Raw genomic sequence first — 27,274 nt, forward strand, 5'->3', positions numbered from 1 at the left:
AGCAGGAATAATACATCTTCTGTGAACTTCAAAGTGCCTGTGGTGAGAGAGTGAGCTTGATAACTCCAGCTAACTAGCTGTAAGATTATCAACACAATTATAATAAGGAATAATTATGTATTTTGCTTAAATGGTAAAAATTCACCCTTAATTACAGAAGATGAATTTTTACTGGAATCTGTAATTTCTTCTAAATTGAAATACAGTGAAAGGGCAAATGTAGAAACACCTCTTCACTAAGTATAATTTCCACTTCTACCTTATCAGCTACAGTTTCCTTTTCTTTAGAGCAAATGCCATGCTACTTTTCAACAAGCTTCAAGATCTCACCCTGCCAACAAGGACAAGACTACAGCTGTTACTACTACACTAGCATAATACAACCTATGACATTAATACCCATACTATCTTCTCATCTCTTTTAGCAACAAATTAACCTGTTCAACAACAGATTTCCTAACTCCTTTTCTTCTAGCTACCTTTCAGGAACATTCTTATTCCTCCAACTTAGTAGCAAAATCCCACAACACAGAAGGGTGTCTTGGAATTGAAGGACTCTCTGTGTATACACAATATAAGTCAAAATTCACCTGTTAAAATTCGATGCAATGGCAAAGTGATGTAAGTTAAGTGTGCATAGAGTAGAAAGTTTTCATCTGTTCTGTTCAGCTTCAGCCACGAGCCCACCAGAGATCGTCCTGTTCCAGACAAGGACCGCGACCGCAGGTTTGTCGCGTTGTGCAGATCTGGGAAGGTAGAAGACAGCAAGTTTAAAGTGACTCTGCTTTATTGGAAGACCCAATGAAAGCTTCTGAACATAAAAAAAAATAAAAGCCTACTATTCATTGTCTAGAGAGAAATCCCATACTGGTCACTACTATTATTATTTTTAATTTTTGTAAACCACTCAGATCTGGCCCAGCAGAGAATTCATCATTTACACTGAAGATAATTAATTGTATCAGCAACTGGCAGCAGTTGTCAATAATTATCCACTAACAGACCAGCCAGGAGAGGGAATGAAGATTTTGCTACCACACTGCACAGGCAGAATCCTAACCCAGCCTTCTCTCATATACAAAATAGAATAACCCTACAATTAGGTAGTTACTCATGCAGAAATTCTTCAGTTTAAGAGAAGAAAAACTGTATCATGAATATAACTGACATCTGCAAGATGGAGGAAACATTAAAGGAAACAAGACAGAGTCAGCATTAATAACCCAGTTTATTACAGATTTCCATGCAACCCCCACACCAAGCCTGGGAACCTTCAGCAGTGCTATTCCCATAATTAGCGTAGAGGTCTACAAATAACTTTTAAAATAAAAGGATGCTGAATCCACTGTAAGCTAGAGGTGTTTTTTTATAGCTGAAGGTCTTTGCCACAGCCAGGAACACACATGCCATATATTTTGAGTGTTCCTAAACCTTCCCTCCATTCCCCTGTAAGAGTCAACCCTGTCCCACAGTGCTAAAAGCAGATATCCAAGTGAACACAATAATTCTGATCCAGTGCAATCCAAGCTCTGGGACACATTTGTTTAAAAGTGGGTCCTGATCTACACAAGGTGGTTCTAGCACAGGAAAAAAACCATAATAGCAGCTACTCTAGGAAGGTGTTTACCAAGGCAGGAGCTAAAAACCTCTTGTTTTCCCTCCTTATCTATAAACGTGTATAGCCAAGCAGTCTATTCCCTCCTCTCATATATCACCACTATGCAAACAGCACTGTGGTGATCAGGCCAAAAAGACCTGACTCCAGTAGCTGGAATAAGCCCAATTCTGCTGCTGCATCATGCTTGCACACAGCAGAAGTGAGTGAAGTGGGACCTCATGGGCTGCCACTATCCACAACAGGTCTGCGGGCTCTGGGAGCAGGTCTGCAGCAGCACTGGCCAGACCAAGGACACTGCTGATCTTCAGACAACCAAGTTTTCCTCCACCCACAAAGTCAAGATGCACCCAAAGACCTCTGCTTCTACAGTTCACCCAGGGATGGGCTTTTTGAAGGTGGCTTTCCTTTCTGAAACAAGAGAATTTCATGACTGCATCGCCTGAGCAAACACTGGTAAGAGCATTCAGGTTTCTGAAATTTGTAAGTAAGTCTCATTTTAGTTACTTTTCCTAGTTGAAATCCCATCTTTGAATACATTAAACTTCCTAGTTGTTAAAATATTCCTCTATTTTTAGGACCAGGAACAATAAGGTAAAACTATATTTATAAATAAATGAAACCACCATTCTCAGTATTTTATATGCGTGCTACAAAATATAAGGAAAACCTGAAATCTGTTTACTTCTGTAATATATAAGAAATAAAATAAAATAATAATAATGTTAATAATTATGATGAAGTACACTAGGATCAGACCTGGAAAACAATCTTTGAGCAGACACTACCACCATCCATTAGGGTGGCAGATAAATGCCTTAAGCTCCATTCTATCCTGTGTAGTCTCCAGGAGAAAGACAATAAAAGCAGGATTTCATGGGGGAAACTGCCCTTTCTCCCCACATTATGTAGTAATTGACCCAGGTCCTAACCTTTCCCGAATAAAACATGTTAAAACACATCTCATTTGAATGAAAAGATGGTTTTGGATAGGCAAGTAAAGGAAAAGGAGATGAGGAAAGGTTTTTATCAATGCAACTGAGAATTAGTTACAACCACTTCAAGTTGCACAGAATTTGAATTAAACATTATCACTTAAGTGTTTTGTTTGCAACACTTAAGTGTTTTAATATGCATTTCTATATTAGGTAAGCTGGCCCAGTATCACTGATGGATAGTACTACAAACACAACTTGTGATCTGGAAACTACCTCTGTGTTTACCTATTAGCATGCCAACAGATAGTTAGGTCTTTTTCTGGCTTTGCTACCAAATAGTTTTCAAACACATGAAAAGCAGTTTGGACTTCAACATTTTTGAGTTTCCCACCTAACAAAACTGTGATATGATTGGATTTATACAGTATATTCTGCATCAGACTCAACTTTTTTATCTTGTTGGTTGTTTCGTACAGAATAACTAGAATTCAAAGGAAGAGTTCCACAAGGTGTTAAACCATTACATAAGCAAATAAATTAGGTTTTCCTTTTAGAGAGTTCAGAACTGATGCAAAGCCAGTTAAAGCAAATGCCTTTTCATCAATATTAAGGAAGTCTGAATCAAATCAGGCAATAAAGAGAACTTGTCCCTGAGAGCATGCTCTACCCCACTACACTGGGATACCTGGAAGAGAGAGACCTGAGAGTGTGTTATTTGTGAAAGGGAGAGGATGTTTCCTGCTCAAGTTTCTTTCAAATGGGATTATATAAAAGGCTGAGATGAGTTTTAAACATATGTAGGAATTGTTGGTCTCCAGCCTTAAAACAGATGCCAAGTCTGAGAATAACCTCCATTTCAGAGTGGCACTAGTGTTGGACTCTGTGGAGCTAGGTTCCTCACACTGCAAACCTTGAGTAAAATCCAGCATAGGGATCCCTTTCCATAGCTCCGTGCCCTCCCCAGACAAGTCTGCTTAGCTGATACCACTTGTCTCACCTCCACCATCATCATCTCTGAAGAACTCCTCACTGTCATTTGCTGAGTGGGATTTTTTCATTTCAGCAATTCGATTTCGGGGCACTTTTCTCTTGAGGGATGGGGAGAAAAAGGATGGGCGATTGTTGCGTTCTGGGGTTGGTGGTGTGCTGAAAGAAGTGACCTGAAAGGGAAATACAACAAACGCTAGAAAAAGTTTTGTAGAAAAAGTTTTCTTTAAAAAGAAGTTCTGTGCTTCCAGGAAGAAATAATCAGTCTCAAACACATGCCATGAGGCGGTCGTGTGTAAAAATCAGAATCATGACTAATGTCTAGCTGTAAGTTTTATCAGAGTGGCCAAAGAGTGTTCAGTGAACAGTCATCTCAGCTTCAAGATGCTCCTTAAGATGAAAATGCTTTGATATATCACCACCTTCAACTCTTATGTGAATAATGAACAGCTCTCTCCTTAGATTTTACTCGTTTTTATAAACGAGTATTTATAGTCATAAAGAAACAAAAAAACAGATTAATCATTTAGGCACTAAGAAAAAAAATCTTATTTTTGCTTGTTGAAATTCATAAGACTACGTAACTTAAGATTTGCACTGGACATACTTAAATTCATTTCTTTGGCAAACACAAGGTAGTAGTTTCCCTGCTTAGAAGGATGCTACATGGGATTACTGTAAAGGTAACAGAGTCTCTGTGAAGTAGGGCCACAAGGCAATTACTTAACCCAAGATGCTGATGCAACAGCACAGTCAAGGTACAATTATATCTATATCATATTTCAAGATGGGATGGGGAAAAACAAGTTGAAAGGCTCCTGATGATTTGGCTAGTCTAAGTGATGGCAAATATAAGGATATAATTGTCTATGTTGAAACACAGGTTAGGGATGAAACTACAGAAACACCCATCCTTCAGAGCAGTAGTTGCAGAGTAGTAGTTGGCCATAGCTATTTCAGAAAGAACTGGAATTCACTGCTTATGCTAGTAGTATGTTAATAGCCTCATTTCAAACAACCAAATAAAAAAGAAAACTACTTTGCTAATGGAGCTGAAAAACTTCTACCTCATCCCTCCTTCTTCATGGTTAATTTAATAATCGTGTAACTCTTCCTGAGATGAGAACTGATACTGCTTCCACTTGTCCATAAAAATAAGGAGGGAGATGACATGTGATGACAGACAAACCAGGCTGGTGTTGCACTGCAGAAACACTGTGTTGTCCCTCTATCACTAATGTATAAAAAACCCCAACTAACAAAAAAACACCCCACAACAAACAAACCAAAACCAAACATCAAACCACCCCAAAATCCCAAAGCACAAGCATTCTACTGTCCAACCCATCCTCTCTGTAGTGCACTTGGTCTCTGTGCTTCTCTCTAATTCTGAAACCTTTTCATATCACACCTGGAGGGAAAACCGGAAACAGACAAATTAGCATTAAAACCATTAGCAAAAAACCAAGAATACATTATTCATATGTATTCTGACATTCTCCACTTAACACTGGAAGTCTTGGAGCCAAAAGTTCAGGAAGTCCCTCCAGGCCTGATTTCTCCAGGCTACATCACTATGGTAGAGAGCAGGCACACCCAGCTAACAAGGTCTGTGATAGGAGTTCATGTTGCCTTTTAGGAAGCCAGAAACCAAATCACACAGCTTGCATGGCGACCTTTAAAAGCAGTCCTGCAGACCTGTGAACTACACAGGTTAGCTATGCTATGCAGGAAATCAGACTAGAATCCATCAGGAACTTGACAGCCAAGGTCAGGACACATCTGTGCAGCTATTTTGAAGGCATGTTGCCTAATCTCCATTAACTAGGTAAAATGCCTTAACTGAAAACAAGTCTCAGAAGTGAATAGCCAAATCAGCATCTACGGGCTAATTCTATTGGTATTTTACTGCACTTGCATTAAAATTAAGCATATGTATAAACACGGTACTGCATCTAGTTCTGTAATCTTTGCTTTAATGTTACACAGGCTTCACATTGGCAGCATTTTACTTGTGGCAGTATTTCCTACAAGTACTCTTTCCTATGAGGTCTAGCAAGCAACCTACATAATATATGAATTCCATATTTCTAGGTAAATCCCATCTTGTACAGAAATGGAATATATTAATTTTCATAGAAAACGGGCGGAATCATCATTTTTCCTGGCATCAACATCACTGCTGTTTCAACAAAACACTCCTCCAGAAGTATGAATCATCCAGTTGTCTCTGTATTCAGTATTTGCTCAAGGGAAACCACCAAAAATCCATCTGCATATGCTATGTAATTTAAAATTATATACAGGCAAAACTGAGTTCAGAACCTTGGTGCAAGTTAATCCCAGCTCCAATTAATCTATTAGCTTTGAAACAAAACATCTTCAATGCTTAACCATCAATGAGTATTTCTGTCTGCTACTTACTCTCTCATGCAGTGGGGATTCTGGGTTTGAATCTTCTTCTGTCCCATATGGTGAAGTGTCACCAGTGGAAACTCTGCTCACTGCCATCTCTGCATGTCCTTTCCCTTGTGGCCCTTTCATTCGGACAAACTCCATGTTGCTGTATTTATAAAAGCCGAAAGACATTCTCTGAGCCATCTTAGCTGCAACGCTCACCTACAATACATCAAGACAGGAGAGAAAACCATGTAATATCATCATCTCCATGCTTATTTTTTAAAAAACAACCTTCTCTGAAAGCAGTTATCTGAGTCAAAAACAGTGGATAATGGTCATTATCTTGATTCTGAAGATGCATGTTAAATCACAACTTGAAGTGAATTCCAAAAGGGAGGCAATTTTACAGATAGGAAGTCAGAGGCTCAGAGAAGAATCAATTCCTTCAGCTACCCAAAAAAAAAGCAGTTACCCAATGGCACGCTTCGATAAAATAAAAGGTTTTTATCCAGACCCACAGAACATGGCACACCACAGCACACGCAGGCACATGCACAACTCAGCCTGTGCAGGGACACTCGTTGAAATCCAAAAAGCAACAAACACACAAATCAGATGCCCCAAAGCAGCAAAGCTCAGGGCACAACTGTGGCCCTACTTTGTGGCAAGTCAATTCAGACATGTCTGCGTCCATATTGTCAAGCCCAGAGCACAAAGAACCAGCCCCCATGCACGACAAACCTGCATCGCATTGCTCGCCGCAAAACCCTGACAGCTTTTGAACCCTCTCAACAGACAGAAGGGCCCAATTTCCAGTTAACACAACTGAACTGAAAACTGAACTGAGAACTGAAAAAAGGAACAGACCAATATGAAAACAGTCAAGGTTTTTCCAAGTGAAATAAGTAGGACTTATCCATAAGTTTAAGTGGTTTATTACAACTCTCAGCAGTTAATTGCCTGAAAGAGCCAAGATGCTCATTGTGTACAGTATGCAACTCACAGTGTACTAAGAATTAATGGGCACAACTGAAATAAAGTAACCTTCAAAAGCACAGATGGCTTGCTTTTGTTCTAGCAACAGGTCAAATTTCAAGTTTTTCTTTTGGTCATAATTGAGTATTTGATGATTTAAATTTTTTTTTTTCATCTAACAAAACAATGCAAAGTAGCAACACAGTCAAACAGGGCATTCCTAGGCTACAGGGTGACACTGCCACATTGAATCTTGTCTTTCCACTGCAAGGATATCTTCTTATTTTTCTTCCCTCTGTGATTCTGCATTCCCGTTTATTTTAATAACCCATCTGCTGATTGTGAGGCCGTAATATTATCGTGGGACATAGACAAAATATCAAGTTTCATGTTCTCTTGAAAAACTGCTTTGAGAGTGTAAACTACACACATTTAAAACAGGGAGAAGGGAAATTTTTCAGCATCTTTCCTGAAAAATGTAGGGAGAAAGGAAAATTATGTTTACAGTCACAATAGGTATTGGCGGTGTTTCATTGTTTGTGTTTTCTTTTTAAAAATTGTTTTCATAGCAAATGGAGAGGTTTATTGGCTCTTGCACTCCCTTGACTTCAGCACTAAGCACTGAATTTTAAGCTTCAAGTGCTGCCATTTTATGTTTCTATAGGAAAGCAAAGCAGCCTTCTGTGGCTGTGAAACTGCAGTGACCTGCTGGAAACACCGTGAGTATAAAACAAATGGAAGAAAAACATGTTTTACATATAGCAAGGTAGCTATCAGAGTTTCAGATGTCCCTGAAAAACATCCCTTCTCTGAAGTAACTAGAAATATCTGTGAACTCTCAAGAAAATAAAGGGGCTCCCAGAACTCTGCTATTCAGATCCATTCCTGTGTTGTGCTGTTGGCTACTTATCAACTTCACTGGTTTTGGCAAAAAACAGAGTAATATATTCTGATCTGAACACTTTCAGCTGTCTGAGCCAAAAGCACTAGTTTTCAGGGAACTTTCAAAGCCAAAAAGGACAGATTACAATGCAGATGACTTAACAGGACAAAAAGCTAACAGTCTCAGCAGCAAATTAAAACTGTGATCAGAGTCTCACTGTTGCAAAGGATGTTGTCTTTCAAAAGCGCCTTACCCTGTTGTCATAGACCTTCTTGAGTGCTTCATAGCGGATGGACCCCTGAAAAATCACCCCTTGGAAGGTGTTGCTTTTGTCACTGGCCACCAGCTCTACACAGACCATTTCTCCTTCTCCCACAGTCATGTCACTGAAAACCTGTCAAAGATGCAAGATGAAAGACTTGAAGGCAAACTGCAATTGTTAAACTTAAAACACATTCAGAAACCCATGATTCTCCTTAGGTTCAAGGCACTTTCAATGCACATGGGAGAAAGCAAGGGAGCTGTACACTCCCCTCCAGCCTTTCAAAAAAACCCAAAACACTAGACTTCAGGCATTATACAATGCAAACCATTTCTTAAGAGAAGCAGCTCCCACATCAATAATCTGTCTTACTTAAGCCCATCATAAAGACAGATGATAAATCCAGCTTTAAGCTCATATTTCAAACAGTAGAAAAAGAGGAAGGCTGAATAAAATAAAAATGACTGAAATTAGCCAAGAACATTTGTTCAAAAGGTACAAGAAAACAGCTAAGATATAAGACCAGAGTAGGACAAAACTGCTGCTGCAACAAAGAACTCACCTCTTCAAAACTGTCAATCATGAAGAATATGTTGGGATAGCTGATCTTTGACTCCTCTCCTTTGCTGTCCATTGGGTGTTTGCTAGGAGATGCAAACACTTGCTAAGAAAAATATGGAAAAAAAAGAGCATCATCTTATTTAAATGCACACAGGAATGAATGCACTGAATACAAGGCAAGCCATCCAAAACACCACAGTTCAACACTGCTCAGCCAGCCAACATTTGCAATTCTACTATAGATGCGGACATCCTACAGGCAAAGCTGAGCTGGTTTCATGTTCTGCAATAATGACAACACTTGTCAAATATTTGAATTTCCACATTCAAGTTATCAAATACCAGTTGCTTCATGGTAAACATCCCTCTGTGTGCCTGACCTCTCACCATACTATGGTACAGCTGAGGTATCCTCCTTTTCGTTAACAAAGAAAACCACCTTGAGCTGCCTTTAAGTTACTGCAACATACTGTAAAGTAAAAAGCACGCACAGAAAGAAAGTGCCTGTGGAGTAAGCTGACCTAACATTGTTTCTTTACACAGTTAATTTCATTGTTATAGTTCACTTAGTACTATGAAAGATGAAAGATCAACCTCAGTAAAGGGAAGCATGGCTCTCGGGAGGACAAGCACTTGATTTCTCATCCTCATCTTCTGCTTCTGGTTCTGTCTCTATCCACTGTGCTTCCTCTTGCATGTTCCTCCCTCTGAAGCAGTTCCTGAACTCCTTTGGTCTTTTCACTCCTCAAAACAACTGCTGTTTAAGTAACTACAAGCATTAAATTTTATCATTTCAACAAGATTAACAATCAGGTAAAGAGGAAAAAGAATTCACACCAAGTAGCTTTCTTCACTTCCACCTCTGTTTACAAAGATTTGAATTAAATAAACTGGTCAAATCTTAGTCCACTGTGAATGTGTTGAAAGCTCTGAGTCTGTCCAGATTGTCTGGCCTGTGATACTCTTTCTACAAACAATTCAACGCAAAACATAACTAGAGGTAGGGTATTAGATATTCATGAGAGTGTTGCTTTTCCTTATTTGTACTTATGAAGCCTACCTGCACACTCAAATACAGCTTATTAAAAAGAAAGGTTGCTTCATGACAAGAAACAGCATTAGAAAGAAACAAGACTCCTCAAAGACAATACTTGCACCAATGCCTGAAGTAAGGACATCTTCCAGGCATCCTTGTTCTCACGCAGTTCAATGTAAAGCAAAAAAAACCAGCCCTAAACTCATCTCCAGTGAGTCACATCTGAGGACAATACAGTTTGAAGAGATCTTATTGTTAAGCCAGCAAAGAATCAATGTAGTTTGCAGAATAATTTAGGGCAAAGTCATCCTTTCTCAGGCTGGCTTTGTGCCCTAGGTACTATACTGGTATGAACACAGCAGCTCTGTGATAGCTCTGGACAACACAGCAAGTCCTGTGCCTGAACAGGGCTTCACTTCTACCTTTTCAACATCTGGCTGCACGCTGACAGGATAATGTATATTTTCTAAAGCAAGAACCACCAGGGCAGTAATACAGCTCCAGAAGAGCTGGCTTTTGTTCCTTTAAAATTAAGAGCATGGTGCATGTTGCAATGAAATACCCTACTGCAAATATGCTTTCCACAATACATACAACTGCCTTTTCTCTCTCCATAAATCAGCTTTGTGATGTTGAAATGTTACTAGTATGCACTGGTAAGTTTTAATGTGTGCCAAGTATCTCCTAGGAAAGGGGAGAAAAGGAAAAATTTGTAAGCAGTTCTACAGTATAATCCTCTATGAATGAGGAACAGAAATCACCCTCCTTATTCTGAACAATGCTCATGCAGTGAGGCCAGGTTTCTCATCCTCATCTTCCTAGTTTTCAAATCTGCACGCAATATTTACAGATTTTTGTAAAAAGAATTTTGCTAACTGGGGTGAAATTTGCATGAGTAAACAGTGGAAACTGCAGTGAGAAATAAAAAGCTTACATCAGTGGTGTAATGTGATGTCTCAACAGCCCCAAAAAAACGGAATTACGCACCTAACTAAAGCAATTATAAATACAATAATCAGTGTCCCTAGTTTTGTTTGTAGGAAAATCAAGAATTCTTTTAAGATGGCAAAACAAAATCAAAGGATTTTAAAGCTTTGGTTTACCTCAGGTAAAGTAATGCACAAGCAGCTGAATTAGCTAAAGGAATGGAAATGCCCAGGAGAAAGAGTTTTAGAGGCAACAGGAGCCTTTAAAGAAGAATTCCTGCTAACTAGGAGAAGTTGTTGCAAGATCTGCAGGAAGTTGAGTGAAGATGTCTGTGGTTTCTTGTTCCTATCCCCTCCATGCTTATTATTCAGTCTCCTCCACCACACTAAACCCTGGATTAACTGTATGCTGCACACAAGCAAGTGTTAAAACTCTGTGGTAGGTAGTTGGAAGGAACGAGCACTTTAAGAAAGAAAAGAAGAATATCATAAAATAATAAAAAAAAATACTAGTAATCAGTAAATTGTCTATCATCTAATAGCCCTACATCATAGATTTACCCTGAAGGCTTCTCAGAACTCAGGCTTCATACAATGTTATGTTTACCCTCAGATTGGTTAATAGTTGGTCATTCTCCTCCACAGCACACACTCACCCACCCCTTACCTCTAATCCAGTAGGCAAATATATAAATCTTGAAATCATGCAGAGGTCTTTAAATTCTTTTGAGTGGGACTATCAAGGACATTTAGGTCTCACATTTAGATGCCTGGCAGAAAATGTCAGTAGACAAAAAGACTTGAAATGCTTGACAAGGATGCATCTATCAGAGCACAGACTGACAACCACTGCCCTGGTTTAGACATAGTTTGTAGGATCAGGTAATGCTGGATGCCAATCTCTTATCCACAGTAATAACAAGGTGATCTCACCTGAGATTTCTTTTTGTGAATGTGAATATCTCCTCCATCAGAGCGTGTGCACACAGCACATGTCACCACATAATCCAGCTAAAACAGGGCACCAGATAAAGAAATACAGGTTTAGAGTTAGAAAAACAAAACATTCATGTGCATGAAGCAGAACATGTTCTGTCTTTAATTTTTTAAGCTGTCTGCCTAAACAGTAAGATGTTTAGGTGTTGCCATTTTCTTTATTTGCTTTGCTACACTGAAACTCCTACAATTTTCAAGCTTGTGTTTATTAACCCAGTGATAGTAACTCAACAGAGATGCTTGTTGAGGTGCACAACTGGTGGGTGAAGAAACACCTGTCAATGTTGTTTAATGCTAGCTTACTGGCAAGCTGGAGGAACAAGCATCACACACACACACAAGCATACTTGGAGGTAGAAATGGAAAAACTACTCTCCCTTTGAAGAGGAAAAGCCAGAACCACAAATGAACACCAGCAACACATTAGAGAGGTCAGAAGCTATTAATGTAGCCTGCCAAACAACCTCAAAAAACCTGTAAGGGGCAAGAGTAATAGCTCTGGACAGCAAAGCCCAGTTATAACAGCATCTCTGAATTCTGTGGTAAATAGATTCTGGTTTTATTCAGCATCAAATAAATGCAGAAACTGCTCTCTGCAGAGAAGTTCTGCAATTACACTTTTGGGAAGAAGCAAAGAGAATGAAAACAATTTATTTTCCAGGATGTGTGCAATGAGCCAACAGTGTCTCATTCTGAGATCATTATCAACAAAACTTTTAAGGGATCTCCAATTACTAGAGCAACATTCAGCTTCCCTAAGCACCAATGTAACATATGAAATAACTGAACAACCTGTGAGTTAATTAAAAAAATAATTTGTACTAGCTTCGTGTTTGCATCACCACCAAAAAAAGTTTTATTAAAGTTCTGATGTCAAGACCAGCAAACTCCCAGTGTGCCACATAACACCTTTACCACATTTCCCCTGAGCAGTTCCCTCTCCTAGCTCCACCGGTATTATGAATGCTAATGGAAAAGTTGCTTAACAGTTTTGTTCACTCTCAAAAACTATGTAACTTGGCAAAGCCCTTGTTTTTGCAAACCTGTTACAGAGTGTAAAATTCAGCCCAGCTTCATTGGGTATATTTAAAGTTTTTTGAGAAAAACTATTAGGACACTACCGAAAAATAAACATCTCAGTTTATGTCAGTTTAGACTCTGAAAGGAAAAATTAATACCCTATTTTCTTTTATCCTCCAGAAGTGTTCAAATCCCCCAAACTAGGCAGGAAAGGGGACAAAGATTCCAAGAAACCTCTCTAGCATATATATCCCATGAAAACTAGAAAAGCATCACAGTTACCTTCTGTAGGATGAGGTTCAGGTAGACACTCTCTTCCCAGTCAATGTCAGGGTCTCCCAGGCCAGGAAGTTTCTTAGAATCTCTCCGGTAAACTTCAACTTCAATCTGCTAAGAAAATACCATGTCTCCTTGAAAAAAATATTGCCTAAAGGTATTTTAATGCATACATAAAACTGACACCAGGAGCTGCATGTTGTGTATCTTCCAGCTGTATTTTTCTGTCAGGACTGGATTTTGTTGACTGTGGAAGGTTTTGCATGGAAGAAGTGAAGCTGGGGGGACAGGGGATGTGAAGGAGTACAGGCAAGAAAGGCAGGTCTGTGCATGGACACCTCAGTTTTGGAAGCAGCTTCATTTATTCCTCATGATGGACATGTTCTAGCAAAAATAAGATAAATCAAATTTCTGCTCCACACACTTACGTACTTGTCTTAACATGCTCCCTTGGAACCATACGTGTCACCAGACTAATGCTTATCATTGACTAGCAGATGAAAAATCCCAAATAATCCCAAAAAAGCTCTACAGGATAACAAATTGAAGCAATTGAGATAAATATAAAACTTGACTTGACGTAGTACACAGAATGTAATACAAAATAGAGTGACAAGTATCACACTTACCAAACATCAGAGCAATGCACTAAACTCTGACAGAAGACCTGGGAAAGCATTTGTTTGTCAAGGACCTTTTTTTGTTAATATAACAACATACTTTGACAGGTGTTTAAGAAATATCTAGAATTCTGTGACCAGTTGATACCACTGCAAATAGAGTAATTCATTAACTTTTTTTGCTTTGACTGGGGCAGAGAAAGTGGGTAAAGCTGATTTGCTAGAAAACAGATAGTCATGGAAGCCAGAATATGTGAAAGAAATCAAATGGAGTAAGATTAAGCCCTTAAAGTGACTGTATTCAACTCCTCTGGGAAGCATAAAGCTACAGGACTACAGTATAATGAAGAACAGTGAAACAGTACAATATTTCAGGATTGACACCATCATCAGTTAACATGAAAACTGAATGTACTGTTTTCTGTAATTATTTTTTTTTACTGACAAATATATTTTAAAAATGCCTCGTACATCATCATTCCCTTGTTTTGTTTCTATTCCTTCTAAAGTTTCTAACCATGAATTTTCTATTGGCAATATAATTGCACAAACTAATGAGAATTCCTGTAAAAAACTAAGATGTGAGCAGCCAAGGGAAATAATACAATTGAAAATAATCTCTAATTAAGTAAAGGTGATATTTGTACTTCCATGCCTAAAAGCCTAGAAACATCACTTTCACAAGATTCCAAAAATACCCCATGAAACAAAAGCCATCCTGTCTCTGCAGGAAAGATGCAGCAAGAGGACTAAGTGAACGTAAGACTGAGCAACTGCAGGGTAAAATTCCAGCCCTAACACCAGGGTAAGAGAGACCAAGTGCCCAGCAGACACCACACCTCAGCCTCTTCTGCCTCCATATCCACAGAACTTTTATTTCAATCCAGGCAGTTTAATAATCTCTTAATGACAAAGTTCAAATCTTCCTTTGCAGAATTCAGCCACTATTTTTTCCTGCTGGTGAAATGAATTCCTATGCTGAACTACTCCCCCAGCAATTACAAAGCCATTGCACAACTCTCTCACAGAACAACCCCAAGCCCTGTAACAGATAATGACAGAAAAAGGGTCTTTCTTTAGTCACTTTCCCCTATACTCTAATATAGGGTAGCACTCCTGGGCAGTACAAATCACCACCATGGCTCTTCCCTGAGCCAGGTACTAAATCTACACAGTATTCCAAAGGAAATTAATGTATGGAATTTAAGGAATTCATTTTTTTTTGCCAGGCAATAAATGGCACAGGCTACAGATCTCTCTGTTCAGCAGGTCATACCAGGCAGGACAGAGGTGACCTCTTCCCAGAGAAAAAGAAGCCATCAGCAGCCAGAAGTGGCAGAGGCAGCAGCACTTGTCTCACCCCTGAAGCAGAAAATGGACTTCCAAATGCCCTCCATGGTGCTGGTATCTGCTGGATGTGCTTTGCAGCTCTTGGTTGTGTTCAGATAAGCATCAGGGGAACAAACCAGCCTCACTCAGCATTAGGGCAGTAGTTGGACCAAGAAGCCAGTAGTTTTGGATGCCTTATTTTCTCCACTACAGAAGAAGGATCTGCTTTATAAAACACAACAAGCCCTTGCCAGGGTGTTCTAACAAGCAGCACAGCCACTCCCCACCTGAATGGTAACGTGATTCACTGTGCAGGCATCCAAGTTACAAATTACTTTTGAAAAAATCTCACCTCTGATCTCATAAAACACCTCTGCAATATCTCTTTTACTAATTTCTAAACATTTCCTCCAGAAACAGCATCCATACAGTATCTTGGCATAAAGCAAAGTGTTAGATCTGGGTTGGCTTAAGCAGCACTTTCCAGGGGCTCAATTTCCCATGCAAGTGCTATGGCTCACAAATTAATCTCAGTCACCTTCCACTGACAGGGTGTCAGGCAGGTGAATGTGGCCATGTGATATTATATGAAATAAATCACCAGCCTTAGTTCGATGCATAGCAAATGATCCCGTTGCCACTAGCCCACTGTGCAGTCTTGGGTGGGGCCAAGGACATAGGAAATGCTGGGGCTGACTCCATTTAGACCCTGCAGTCACCTGCTCAGAATTAGCCAGTAAAAGCCAAACCAATAGTTAAATAATTAAACAAACAAATAAATAAATAACTCATACAAAGAACTTTAAACATGAATTTTCACCATTCCATACATCTTAATCACTTGTTTAAAATCAGCAATCTAGATTTCTTGGCAGGTTGAACTCATTTGCCCATGTCCCTAGGAAGCTTGCTCAGCATCTGTACATTTATCTTCCTGGTACTATGTACAAGCACCATATATGCCAAGAACACAAAATCAAAGCCTGAAGCCTCAGAAAGCCCTATTACTCAGGCTCCTTATGTGCAAAAAGTTGCAGCTGTAAGAGCCCACAAACACTGTAGAAGTAGACCTTTAACTGTCATCAAGGGATTTTCTTTAGTTACAGTGAATAAATTCAAGAGAATGTAGGCATTCAGGATTGACAGCATGGGACACAGAAGACCCACATGTTCTCTGTTCTGACCCTTAAGTGCTTAGACTTCAACAAATAATGGTGCAGTCAAAATCTCAGTGAGTGCCCAGTTAAAGAAACCATTACATGAGTTAGGTCGGTGTTATCAGAGCTGAGAACAGTGTTCCCTGTATGAAGGGAAATACCTGCCTTACAGAACTGTTGCCTTATTTTTATATGGAAATTGGATTGTAAATGTGAGCCTAATTGTTCTTAATATATAAAAATAATATATGTGTAAATAAAAATATCATTTCCTAGGACATCTTATGCTTTTCTTTAGACCATGCTTTTGTGATATTCTGGGCTTAATTCATGTTGTTTTGTTTGGCCTTCCGGAGTTAAGAAATTATACAGACTGGAGAACATGCTGGATTTCAGACAGCTGAGTCCTCCCAAGAAAATGAGTCTATCAGCAGGGATCCTGGAGACACTGGGTCTTTTTCCAGGTCTGCTGCTGATTCACTTGGCCATGCCTCACCTCTGTGCTCCTTTATCTGGCTTTAGATTAGATGAGCCTTCCTGCTAGCATGAAAATCTATTAATAGAAAGAACTAAGTAAATACTAATTATTTATTCCCAGTGAAATCCAAAAACTAACCTGGGTTTCTTCATTCGAGTTGATGACTCTTCTACAGTTTCAACAAGCCATAATTGCCACATTTATGAAGTTTACACTGGCTTACCAAGATAAGGCTGTAAGGGGGAATTACATCAGCTAGGCTGACCTACGTGTCACAGACATTTTATCTTGTTACTTCTTCACAAAACCCAGTTAATCACATTTGACTAGACAGTGCCTGGGAAAATACCTTATTTCGGGAACTTGTTCCAATGATTAATCATCCTCTTGGCTGAAAGTGTACAACTTCATTTAATTCAGCTGCTTTCCTTTTTGCCAGTCTGGCTCTCCTCATGTCTATCTCTACTATACTAAGAAGATCTTTAATGCTAGGCTTCTGGTTTGTTTGCGTTTTTTGTTGTTTTGTTTGGGGTTTGGGGGTTTGGTTTTATTTTGTTTCATTATTATTTAGCTTCTAGATCAACCAGACAAAATTCCTTTAGGAAGTCTCATAGCAGGGCAGCTCTGCAGATCTTGTGCTCCTTTTGCATCTTTCAGTTTTATCAGTACTGGAATCTTCTGGTACTGCTACTGCGCTGGTATACACACTTACTGCTCCCTCAGGATTACACTTTTTCTGCACAGCAACGCAATAATATGCTAAATAACTTACATTATGTGCCTTGCCTGTCATTTCCAGAGCCAGTTATGCACCCCTGGCACTGAAGTATTCAACTAGCCTAACAAATGGATTCTCATTTCCCAGGGATCAGGCTGTGCAGTCCAGTGGTCACATCCTCCTCATTATTTGTGCAGCACCAGTATGTGCCATTGGCAAATCTGAATCCACTCTGATTCCGTAACCCCAGTGACCAGTTCCTGCAGAGCCACCACACAAACACCTCTGCCTGGTGTAGTTTCCCCCTTGTCTCGCTCCATTTTGCCACTCTTTTGAGCCAAGACCCCTACCATCATTCTGCTTATTCTCAGCCTGTTTATATTCCACACGTGGCAAATGTTCTGGCTACCTTCTGCATACTAGTCAAGCTAGTTAACGTGCATTGTTTCTGAAACTGCTGTCAGGAGCCATCACCTGCACAAAAGGAACACCCTGAGCGCAAAGGAGCAAAGCACCTATTGTCAGTGATGTATTTTATTCATAAAAATATGCCTTTCAGAGATGTATACATCATGGACTTGTTGTTTTAACAAAATAACTGAAGTCATACAAAATCTATAAAGTTACAGAGAGATGAAACGTTTTTAACAAAAACCAGAGAAAAAACCAACAACAACAAACAAAACTGAGATCCCATTCTAGGCTTAAAATCTTTGTGATAAACTGGGTGCTTTTTCACTATGTCTATTTGCACCCCAAAATTTCCCACATGATTCATTTAAAAATGTATATTAATAATACGAACACTAGGATATTTAGCACCCCACCCCCAAAAAATAACCCTCACTAAGGAAAGCGTTAATTCTCTATAGGTCTGTAGGCATTCAAGGAATTTTATGAGACCTCTGTGAATTGAAAATCACCTTGTTTGCAGAGCTCAGCACATAAACTCCTGAAAAGAAATCTACAATCAAAATCAATACAGGCTGCCAGCTGGGCAGCATAGAAAGAACAGGGTAATAAGGACAGGGTGACAAGCAGCAGTATTGTGTTAGCATTCCGTTAAAAAGTCTGATGGGATTACACGTCTATCTAGTAGTAGCACCACTTTTCTGTTGTTTTTTGTTGTTTTTTTTCAGGTCTCATTCAATAAAGAACAGTAAAGAGGAACGGGTTGAATATGGAATAGGAGAGGAAGAAGATATAGTGAATAAAATGCAAGACTTTATCCACAATACAAGTTCAGTGAGGAAACATTCCTACTGAGCCAGCTGCAAAAAAGACTGAAATTTGATTTTTAGAATTTTCATTGGCAGGTTTGGTTCAAAAGATTTGGAAAAATCAACAACAGAAAGAAGATTTTGAAATCAACTGGTCCACCTTCTGCAAAAACAGAATTAACCCTCAGCATGGGCTCACCAGTAGAGTTTTAAAAGCCCCCACCACACAGTGCATCCAATTATTATGAAGCCTAGTGGCTTTCAAGATTTGAAGCATCTTCCCCCTTACTATCCTTCCCTGTAGCAAAAAAGATAAAATTCCAAAATAGGATCTAAAATACTAAGCAAATTAAATGGTCTTTCTAAATTAACTGACCAAAGGAACTAATGTTCTCCTCTCCCAAGCTTCAGATCCATCCCCACAGTCCTAGCTTGTGCTGCTCTGCTCTTGTGCATTATCTGCCAGCCACTTGTCTTACTTCTTCCCACCTTAACAATCTCTTTCAGCACTGAAGTAAACAGTGTTACACAGATAGACATTAACAGAGTAAATTGGTATTACCAGCAGTATAGCATGCTTCCATTTTCTCAACAACACTTTATTCTTGGCCACCTAATATTCTGCATCTCCATAGGCACTTAAGTAAGTGCCTACTGACATAGCTGGGCTTTTTGTGTGGCATTCTGTCCCCTCAACCCACCAACTAAACCTACAGCAGTAGGAACCCAGATAGCTTTGGTACCAATACCTATGCAGCTACAGCTGAACCAGCCTGGCAGAAGTCAGCAACTCAAGCTGTTAGGATTTCTTGTTCCATGCAAGCAGCTTCCCACGAAGCAGCATCATGACCATGATGTGAAGTTGGAAGGATGGAGTTGCTTCACAGTCTGTAGGCAGGCACAAACACACACATAACCCATTCAGGCCCTCTCCAAGCAGGAAATGTTGGTTCTCCAGGACAGGGCATCAGAAGAGCCCATCTGTGCAGGTATGACACTTAGCTGCTTTTGTATCAGACTCCTGCCAAACTGCTAAATGCTATACTTCATACGGCACAAGGAATTTGGTTATACATTTGGACCAATATAAACAACCACATTAAAACATTTTTCACAGTGGAATAAAAGATGTCTCTTAAAAAGCCCAAGAAAATAGAAGTACAACAAAGAAGTTGTGCTACATGTTAAAAAACAGCCATCAGGCCATGTCAGGACAAAAGTAAGGAGTTAATTATAACTGCAATGTTAATGTAAATTGCAGTAATATTCCCAAGCTGAGCAGAATATTAAAACCCTTTTTTCTTTGTGGATCCTTTGAACACAAACAAGTAACTTGAAATACTTCATACAGCACTGTCCTGGTTTGAGCCAGGGTGAAGCCAATTTTTCTTTTTACTGATTTTTTTTTCCTTCAGCAACTTTGTTGTAACTAGCAACAGTGTGTTCTGCTAGGCTGATAAGACAGTGGAATGTTTTTCTAACTACTGAGGCTTCAAGGCTGCACCTGCACTCTGCCAGCTCAGACACTATGGGGAGATCTGTGACCCCCCCGTAGGAGGCTGAGTTAAGACGGACAGCAAAATTGGCCAAAGATATTCCATTCCATATATCTACGTAAGCTCAGAGGGAGGTCAGAGATCACAGAAGACAACTTCCTTCCTTCTCTTCTTCTCCCCTTCTCTTCCATCCATGGCCGGTGTCCAGGGAGGACTCTGTTCATCCATCACCGTTGATCCTCAGGCTTGATCTCTTGTGACCCCCATAACTCTCTGCTCTGTTCCAGCAGCAGCTTCGGGATTCCTCGGGACTCTTCCCAGTTCAGGGAAGTGCTGTGGGAGTTGCTGAGGTGGGGGGAGGCGAGAGGCTTTTGCCCATACCTGAATCTATCTGTATATAATTGTATATATTTTCTTGTATGGTTCATTAGTGTTTTAATTAAAGCTGTGTAGTTTAGTTTTCAATCCAGCCAAGTCTCTCTCTTTTTCTCTCTCTCCTTCCCTACCTGGGTTGGGGGGAGGGGAGATCGAGAGCATTGTTGTCGGACCTGAGTCAAACTGTGACAAGCACCAATAGTGTTGCTGTAGGAAGACAGATTATGGATGTGAAGGAGGGAGAATTTGTGGCCACAGCAGCTTGTCATTAGAGCCAACTGGTCTGACAGCAAGAAGAAACTTTGGGGCATAAGCTGTCATCTTTAGCTCATTTTGCCACAAAAGCTAACTTATTTTTCCCCAGCTTACATAAAGACATCAATTCTCACTCCCAAACTGCAGCTCTCCAGCAACCTGAAGATACTGTACCTACAAGGGATTCTCAAAACCCAATATACTTGTGGGGTTTGCATTATCTCCAAGACTAATGCCACTAAGGCTGTCACTGATGTAAGTGCACTCTGGAGGCAACAATCAAGCCATGATAAGCTACTGAAATGTTCAGAAGGGTCCTAAAAAAAGGCATTAAGAGAAAACTCCAGGTTCTCCGATAGAAGTGGACCTCCATGAGAATGCAAATGATACAGGTCATTCACTTTCTATTTTTTACTTTCATTGTAGCTCTGAAACACTTCAAATCCCAGTAGGCTTGCTCCTAACAATGTTTAAAATAAAATTAAATACATACAAACTCTCTCATAGCTTTCAGAATATTTAGAGATGTAGCAACCCTAAGTTTTGAGTCAGCCTTGCACATGTTTCAAGTTAATTTAATACACTGATAATAGGAAAAGGAAGAGTTATATTGATTTCTGCATCTTAAAAAAAATATACTTAAAAAATTTGACAAGCTCCATGACCTTGGTTTAATGCAGAGTACTCTACCCCGGTCTGAATATTTTATGCTATTTTTAACAGCTGGTGTCAGGTCCAAGATTAGCAGATACTAGAAGGCAGATTCAGTCTGAGCCACAGCCACCCAGTATCAAGAGAGGGTTTGTGTCAAGTAATTCCTGTTCATCTTCCACTTGGGGAGGAGGTGGAAGTAATTAATAAAAAAATAACGTGGAAAATAAGACTACTGCCTGAAACCCAGGAGCAATACAGATTTGTGTGACAAATGCTGAAATCTTTGCCATGTCTCTAGGGCTTAGGCACCTCCAGCTTATTGGAGTAAGGTTGGCTGAACAGAGACTGACATGCCAAAAATCTGCAAAACGTGTCCAAACTTTCCCTGCAGCATGGAGCTGTGTTTACAGCAACATTCACTTCTGCCATCAACAACTCCCCACCTCCAGACCTGAGACACAGGTCACTTCTTTCTTCCTTCCTTGCCTACATATTAGCACAAATCAACAAGATGCAATTCAGAAGGAAAAGACACTGCCCCAGGAGGTGCCAGGACTCCTTGGCACAGAAATAGGGCATTTTCTCAGAACAAGCCATCACCACAAATGGCACAAAGACTAATCTCCAGAGACTTCGGCTTCACATGTATTTAGCAAGGTGGGAGAAGTCACAACAACACAGACCTGCAGTAGGAAGCAGTGTGTTTGAATTTTGTAATAGGGCTGCCAAGCATCCCTGTAGCATGTACACCCGATAAGACAACATGAACTGATTCAACCAAGTCACCCATGAAAATCCATCTGCTCACTCATCCACTTGGCATCGACAGACCTGTCTCTATTAAATGGAAGAAAATCAAAGAAGTCTGGTGTTTTTTGGAGCGTGCACACAAGCCTCATGGGAAGGGTGCATCCCCAGTCCTGCCACGTGGAGAAGCTGCAGAATGGACAATGACATTGACAACCGATTATATTAATAAACCTTGCTTAGAATATTTATATAAATATTATATATTTAAAAGGGAATAACTGTATTTAACAATGCAACAATGTACTAAAAAAGATTCTTTCAGATGTCAAAGGGAGCTTTCCCCTTAAGATTATGGTTACTGTAATGGACAATGATAAGAAAGCCCTCCAAAACCAAATTTCAGTTCTCTTTTCCCAACACTACTAATTATTTAGAAGTTGTGCCTGATCCTCTTTGCACACACTCTGAAGCCCACATAAAGGCAGCATAATGCCCAGTAGCTACGGCAACTTGACACCCATCTCAGCTATAAAGCTGAAACAAAGCCCACTGCAATAAAGCGACTGTAAACCACTCTGTGCAAGAGGCAAAGTTTAGCTACAGACAAAAACATCCCTGTTCTAAAATTTACTTCACTATTTATTCCTTTGAATTCTGTCTCTGCAACCACTTTTGATATAATCAAAAGCCAAACCAACACAAGGAGTAGTAAATTATCTAAAAAGCTGACTGTAATTTCTAGTGTCCATGGATAAATCAGAACAGCAAGAAGGTATCTCAGACTCCAGTGTCTCACTTAGTTCCTTCAAAGGTCCAAACAGGACAAGCTAGGTGCCCCAAAAGCAGCTGCTCATCTTTGCCATGGTGGAATTACCCAGGATAATCTATTCACAGCTTTGACTTCTTCCATTTGCTGGCATAAAAACTGCTGGATGACTCTAACTTCTGCTACTTACTCATGACATATAGGTTAGAGAAACTTTGCAGCCCAGATCAGCCCAAAAGGCAGTACTTATGCCTTACCTCTGCCAACACCATGCTGACATTTAGCTTCAACATTCAACTTGGAATATTTACTGCAAATGCTAAATATATTTGTAGGCAAGGGCATGGGAGGGTGCATGCAGGTGGAGTAACAGGCCTTGAACAGCAGTGGATTATCCTCTTTCATCACCTAAGTTGCAGAATGGCTGATGACACATGAAAGCTGCTGCTGCAACAGATACCTTTGTTGCTCCAGCCTGTACTGACCAAGCACTGGTGGTTCACAGGCAGCTACCAGCAAACATGCTTTTTAAACTGAAATGTAAACAAAGATTCACATTCTTTTCTCACACTTATCTGTAAATGGGACAAGTCAAAATCATTCAGACTAGGTTGCAAGAATAGCTGCAATTTTTCTTATCTTGAAGAAGCTGTTAGTTCAAATAAGCAGCTGAATCGGTTGCAAAATGCCTTCCCCCTTCCTGTCCTCTTTCTCACTTTTTGCTTGTATTTAGGACTTCACAACAGCAGCAATCCCTTCATGCGAATGTGGGATTACCAGACAGATATCACTTAGAGCAAACTGGCTTATATGTACTGAAAGCTGTAGGGTTACTGATGCAATGGTGCATATAACGGGGAGAAAACCCACAACATCTGCTGAAAATGAGACTTACATAACTGAGTTCCTTCCTGCTCCCAGCCATCTCTCAAACGTCTTGACCAACTTCAGGCAAACCTGATAGAGGTCTCACAGATTGCATCACTGACACAATTGTCAGACACCCTCACGTTACTACTACTGCTGACCAAGGGCCAGGGAAGCTCTCTTTTTTCTAACTTCTCGGCTACCATTTGCCAGCAGCACTGGCTACCTTTTGCTTGGGCAGCAACAACCAAAACAAGACATAAAAAGACCACAGAGGGTTAAAACCATCAGACATCAACTGGAGGGACACTGGGGACACAAAGCAGGGAGATGAGGGGCTGTACTGAAGGAATCAAGTCACAGCAGACAAGAGAAGCAAGATTAGTAGAGGTGTTTTTTTACAAGATATCAGACATATCCATAGGCCTGGCAATAGTGTTCTGCAACTCACTGAACAGTTTATTTTTATATTTAATGGAAATTAAATTCTTGCCTACTGAGGTGAATAGCAAAATTCCCAGCAACTTCAGAAGAGCTGGCATTTCATTTCAAGATTTTTCAAGTATTTGTAACTTCAACACACATACCTCAAGGTAGTGAAGTAATGTAAACGTACATTTAACATTGGTGTTTCTACAATAGTCTAGATTGAAACATTTAAAAAACAGGCAAACCACTGTAACTATGATCAGATTCCAAAGAGCAATTATTACATAGAACATTCATTAATATGAAAATTCACCACACAAGAACTTTTCTTTTGGATTAAAATGATTTGCTGGATTTATAGACCTATTTGCAGTCCTAATACTAAAAGCCACAGACCTTGTAAGGCTAATTAGTCTTCATGTAAGAAATATATAAAACAAAAGTTATGATTATAAATAAGGGAAGAGTGCTGGGGAAGCTAAAAAATTTGATTGTTTAAACATTTCTATTTGGTACAAAAACATAAAAGGAGTTAAAATATTGCATTATAAAAATTTAATTTATATTTTGTTGTCGCTTAAAGGCTCCATTTGCAATTATGAAACTGGACGTAAGTTTAGGAAAGACAGACATTACAAGGAGATGATTAGCATGATTTACACGATATATACTATTATTTTTTTATTCCTGAGTTTTGATATTAGTTAAGAAAGTTAAAACAAGCAGTGATTTCACTATATTTGATAAAGTTCATCATGGTTCCAAATCACTTCAGTTTTTATCTGGCAAAGAACTACAAGTATGGTTTATTTTCATAGTTAATTTGGGATTTAAAAAAGAGTAAGATGAGCAGGCTGATTGTTCTGCCTTCTAACAATCAAACTGGACTTCAACTCTTAAAGGAGTAAGATGATAATGAACTAAAACAGAGGACAGAAAAACCATCATCAATCATTTAACTTAATTCCTACAGAAGATTCTCCTGCTACATACTTTTCTGTGCACTGTTTTGTCTCTTTTAAATAGGCCGTAGGATGAGACTTCCAATGTTTCTACTCAAGATGGTTCCTTGAACAAAGCTCTGAGTAAGACATGCTAAAATCCTTATCTTGCACCATTTCATTACACAACCCTCTTGTACTTTTCCATGGGCTAATGATCAGTACCTGAACAGCTCAGGCTGGGGAGAAGAGAGTAGCCTGCACCCACAGACTCATTGTCTGTTCACTGAAGAAGTGCAGTTGCAATCTAAGCTTGAACATGGCCAAGTAAGCTCACACATAACCTCTGTTCTCTCCCAGTTCTTTTCTTCTTAATACTCAGTTCTGCAAAGCTATTCTCACTACTCACATGGGTTTCAGTGCTGCTGTAATTCCTTACAACCTAATATTTCTCCTGTCATTTATTGATCTGGTTGCAGTTGATGGGTTAATGGCATAAGGCTGCCCTAAAGTCAATATTTTCATTTGCCTTACGGCAAGATGTGCTCTGATTTGTGAAGTCCATTCCCTGAAATTTAAGGTTAATTACACTGCTCATCATTCCAACCCTGTTCAGAAAGGATGAGACATCACTGCAAACATCACCCAATTTTGATCTGTTGGCATCCTCTCCTTCCACCCGACTGCACTTTAGGGGGATGAACAGATTTTGGTGTACTACTAGGTCTGAACTAAATGGTAAGCATTGAAATTAGACTTCTTTTATCTCTAATGAGACAAAAGTAAAAGGTATGCAGGGCAATCTATAACATCAGTTGGCCGCTAGAAACAACAGCTTCCTCCCTCTTCAAAGACAGAAAACACCCTCCTGTAACCTTTGCACTTCACCAGTCTGTAGCAAAACACACTGTTTGGTCCCCTCATTTTGAGGGCATGCACCAAACGCTAGTTTTTCAGAACCTGTGCTGCCCTGAGATTGTGCCTTCTCAGAAAATTCTGGGTTTCTTTCTTCATTATTACAGAAGTTTATATCTCAATATTAAGGAAATCACCTTAAAATTAATCACAGATCTTGCAAAAGTAATTCTTAATCAAAAGGAATTCTTATCAAACGTATTCTGTTTTCTTTTCAATGAGTACAAGATATTCCGTCTGGATCAGCAAGTCACAGTCATAGAAGTCTATATATCTGTGTCCAGTAGCTGCATATCGTACATGAAGAAGCAGAATCTAAAGTGATAAGAAGAATGAATAAATTATAAGACTGAGAAAAGCTACTGGGAATTAGAAGTTGACTTAAACCAACCAAAATTGAAATTACTTATGTGAAACAAAATTTAAAACTCTAGTTCTGTCTTCTGAAATTACAACAATTGCAATTACAATTGAAATTGAAACAAAATTTAAAACTCTAGTTCTGTCTTTGCAATTCTAGCAATAGCAGAAGAGGTACAAAAGATTAAAATAAGGAAAGTGCAAGTTGTTCAAATTACTGGAACAGTCTGAATGCTTGATATGCTCAAAGAAAATGAGGAGAAAGCGACAACATGTAAATCGTAAGACACAGGATATGGAAACTGTTTTCCCCCAACATGGCACTGCCACCAAGAAAGCCACTGTAACTGTGGCTAATCAAGACAAGGCTGGGAGTCAAACTATACTGAGCAGTATCAGCAAGGCAAGAAAAGACTGTATTTGAGATACTGACAAAGTGATCCTAGCTGCCACCTGGCATCTGAACTCTGTGAATCGCATCAACTTCCATTCCCCAATTCAAACACTCTCTGCTAAATCAGCTTTCAGAAATTGAAAGATACACATGTGAATATTTAAGCACTGTCAAATGTGACCCCAGACCACAGAGTAACAACTATTTTCAGCTGTAACAAGTTGCTCACTGTTACTTTAGTCCTGTAGTATTACTTCCCAGCCTTCCTGAACTCCTTCCCAGAAAAGCACTAGTGCCTGAAGTAACATGCAGTGTCTCCTGCAGAATAGTCAGCAAAATCAGGGAAGACACTACAAAGTAACTAAGGCAGCAAACACATGGGAGAAATAAGATTACAGAATGTTAATAAATCATTCTGTATTTCAAGCCATTTCTATTGGATGTAGAAATACATCAACTGGGTTACTAACCAGAAAACATGGAGGGGAAAAAACCCACTGGTGGATAGACGAGACATTTACTTTCTAATTGCAAGTGTTACTAGAGACTTGATTACAATATTCCACAGCTTCAATTCAGCTGCATATTAATTTCAACACTGAAACCAGACATTTTCATACCTCTAATGAGCAAGATGCCACTGTGTAACCCATAGATCAAACACAGAAAATGCCC

The 27,274-nt window shown here is 39.5% G+C and overlaps 1 protein-coding gene across 1 annotated transcript in view; it reads right to left on the bottom strand.

The window, feature by feature from the left end:
* KIAA0930 (KIAA0930 ortholog) overlaps nt 1-27,274 on the bottom strand; it is a 34,840-nt gene that overhangs the window by 1,850 nt on the left and 5,716 nt on the right. The window contains exons 2-8 of the mRNA XM_010002964.1: nt 12,882-12,989; nt 11,517-11,594; nt 8,623-8,724; nt 8,052-8,192; nt 5,965-6,159; nt 3,551-3,713; nt 591-746 (exon numbers count right to left, since the gene is read on the bottom strand). Of these exons, the coding sequence (XP_010001266.1) occupies nt 591-746; nt 3,551-3,713; nt 5,965-6,159; nt 8,052-8,192; nt 8,623-8,724; nt 11,517-11,594; nt 12,882-12,989 (943 nt within the window). The remainder of the gene's footprint in view (nt 1-590; nt 747-3,550; nt 3,714-5,964; nt 6,160-8,051; nt 8,193-8,622; nt 8,725-11,516; nt 11,595-12,881; nt 12,990-27,274) is intronic.

This window comes from Chaetura pelagica, unplaced genomic scaffold, assembly GCF_000747805.2.
Source record: "Chaetura pelagica isolate M959 unplaced genomic scaffold, ChaPel_1.0 scaffold117, whole genome shotgun sequence".
In the NCBI taxonomy this organism is placed as follows: domain Eukaryota; kingdom Metazoa; phylum Chordata; class Aves; order Apodiformes; family Apodidae; genus Chaetura; species Chaetura pelagica.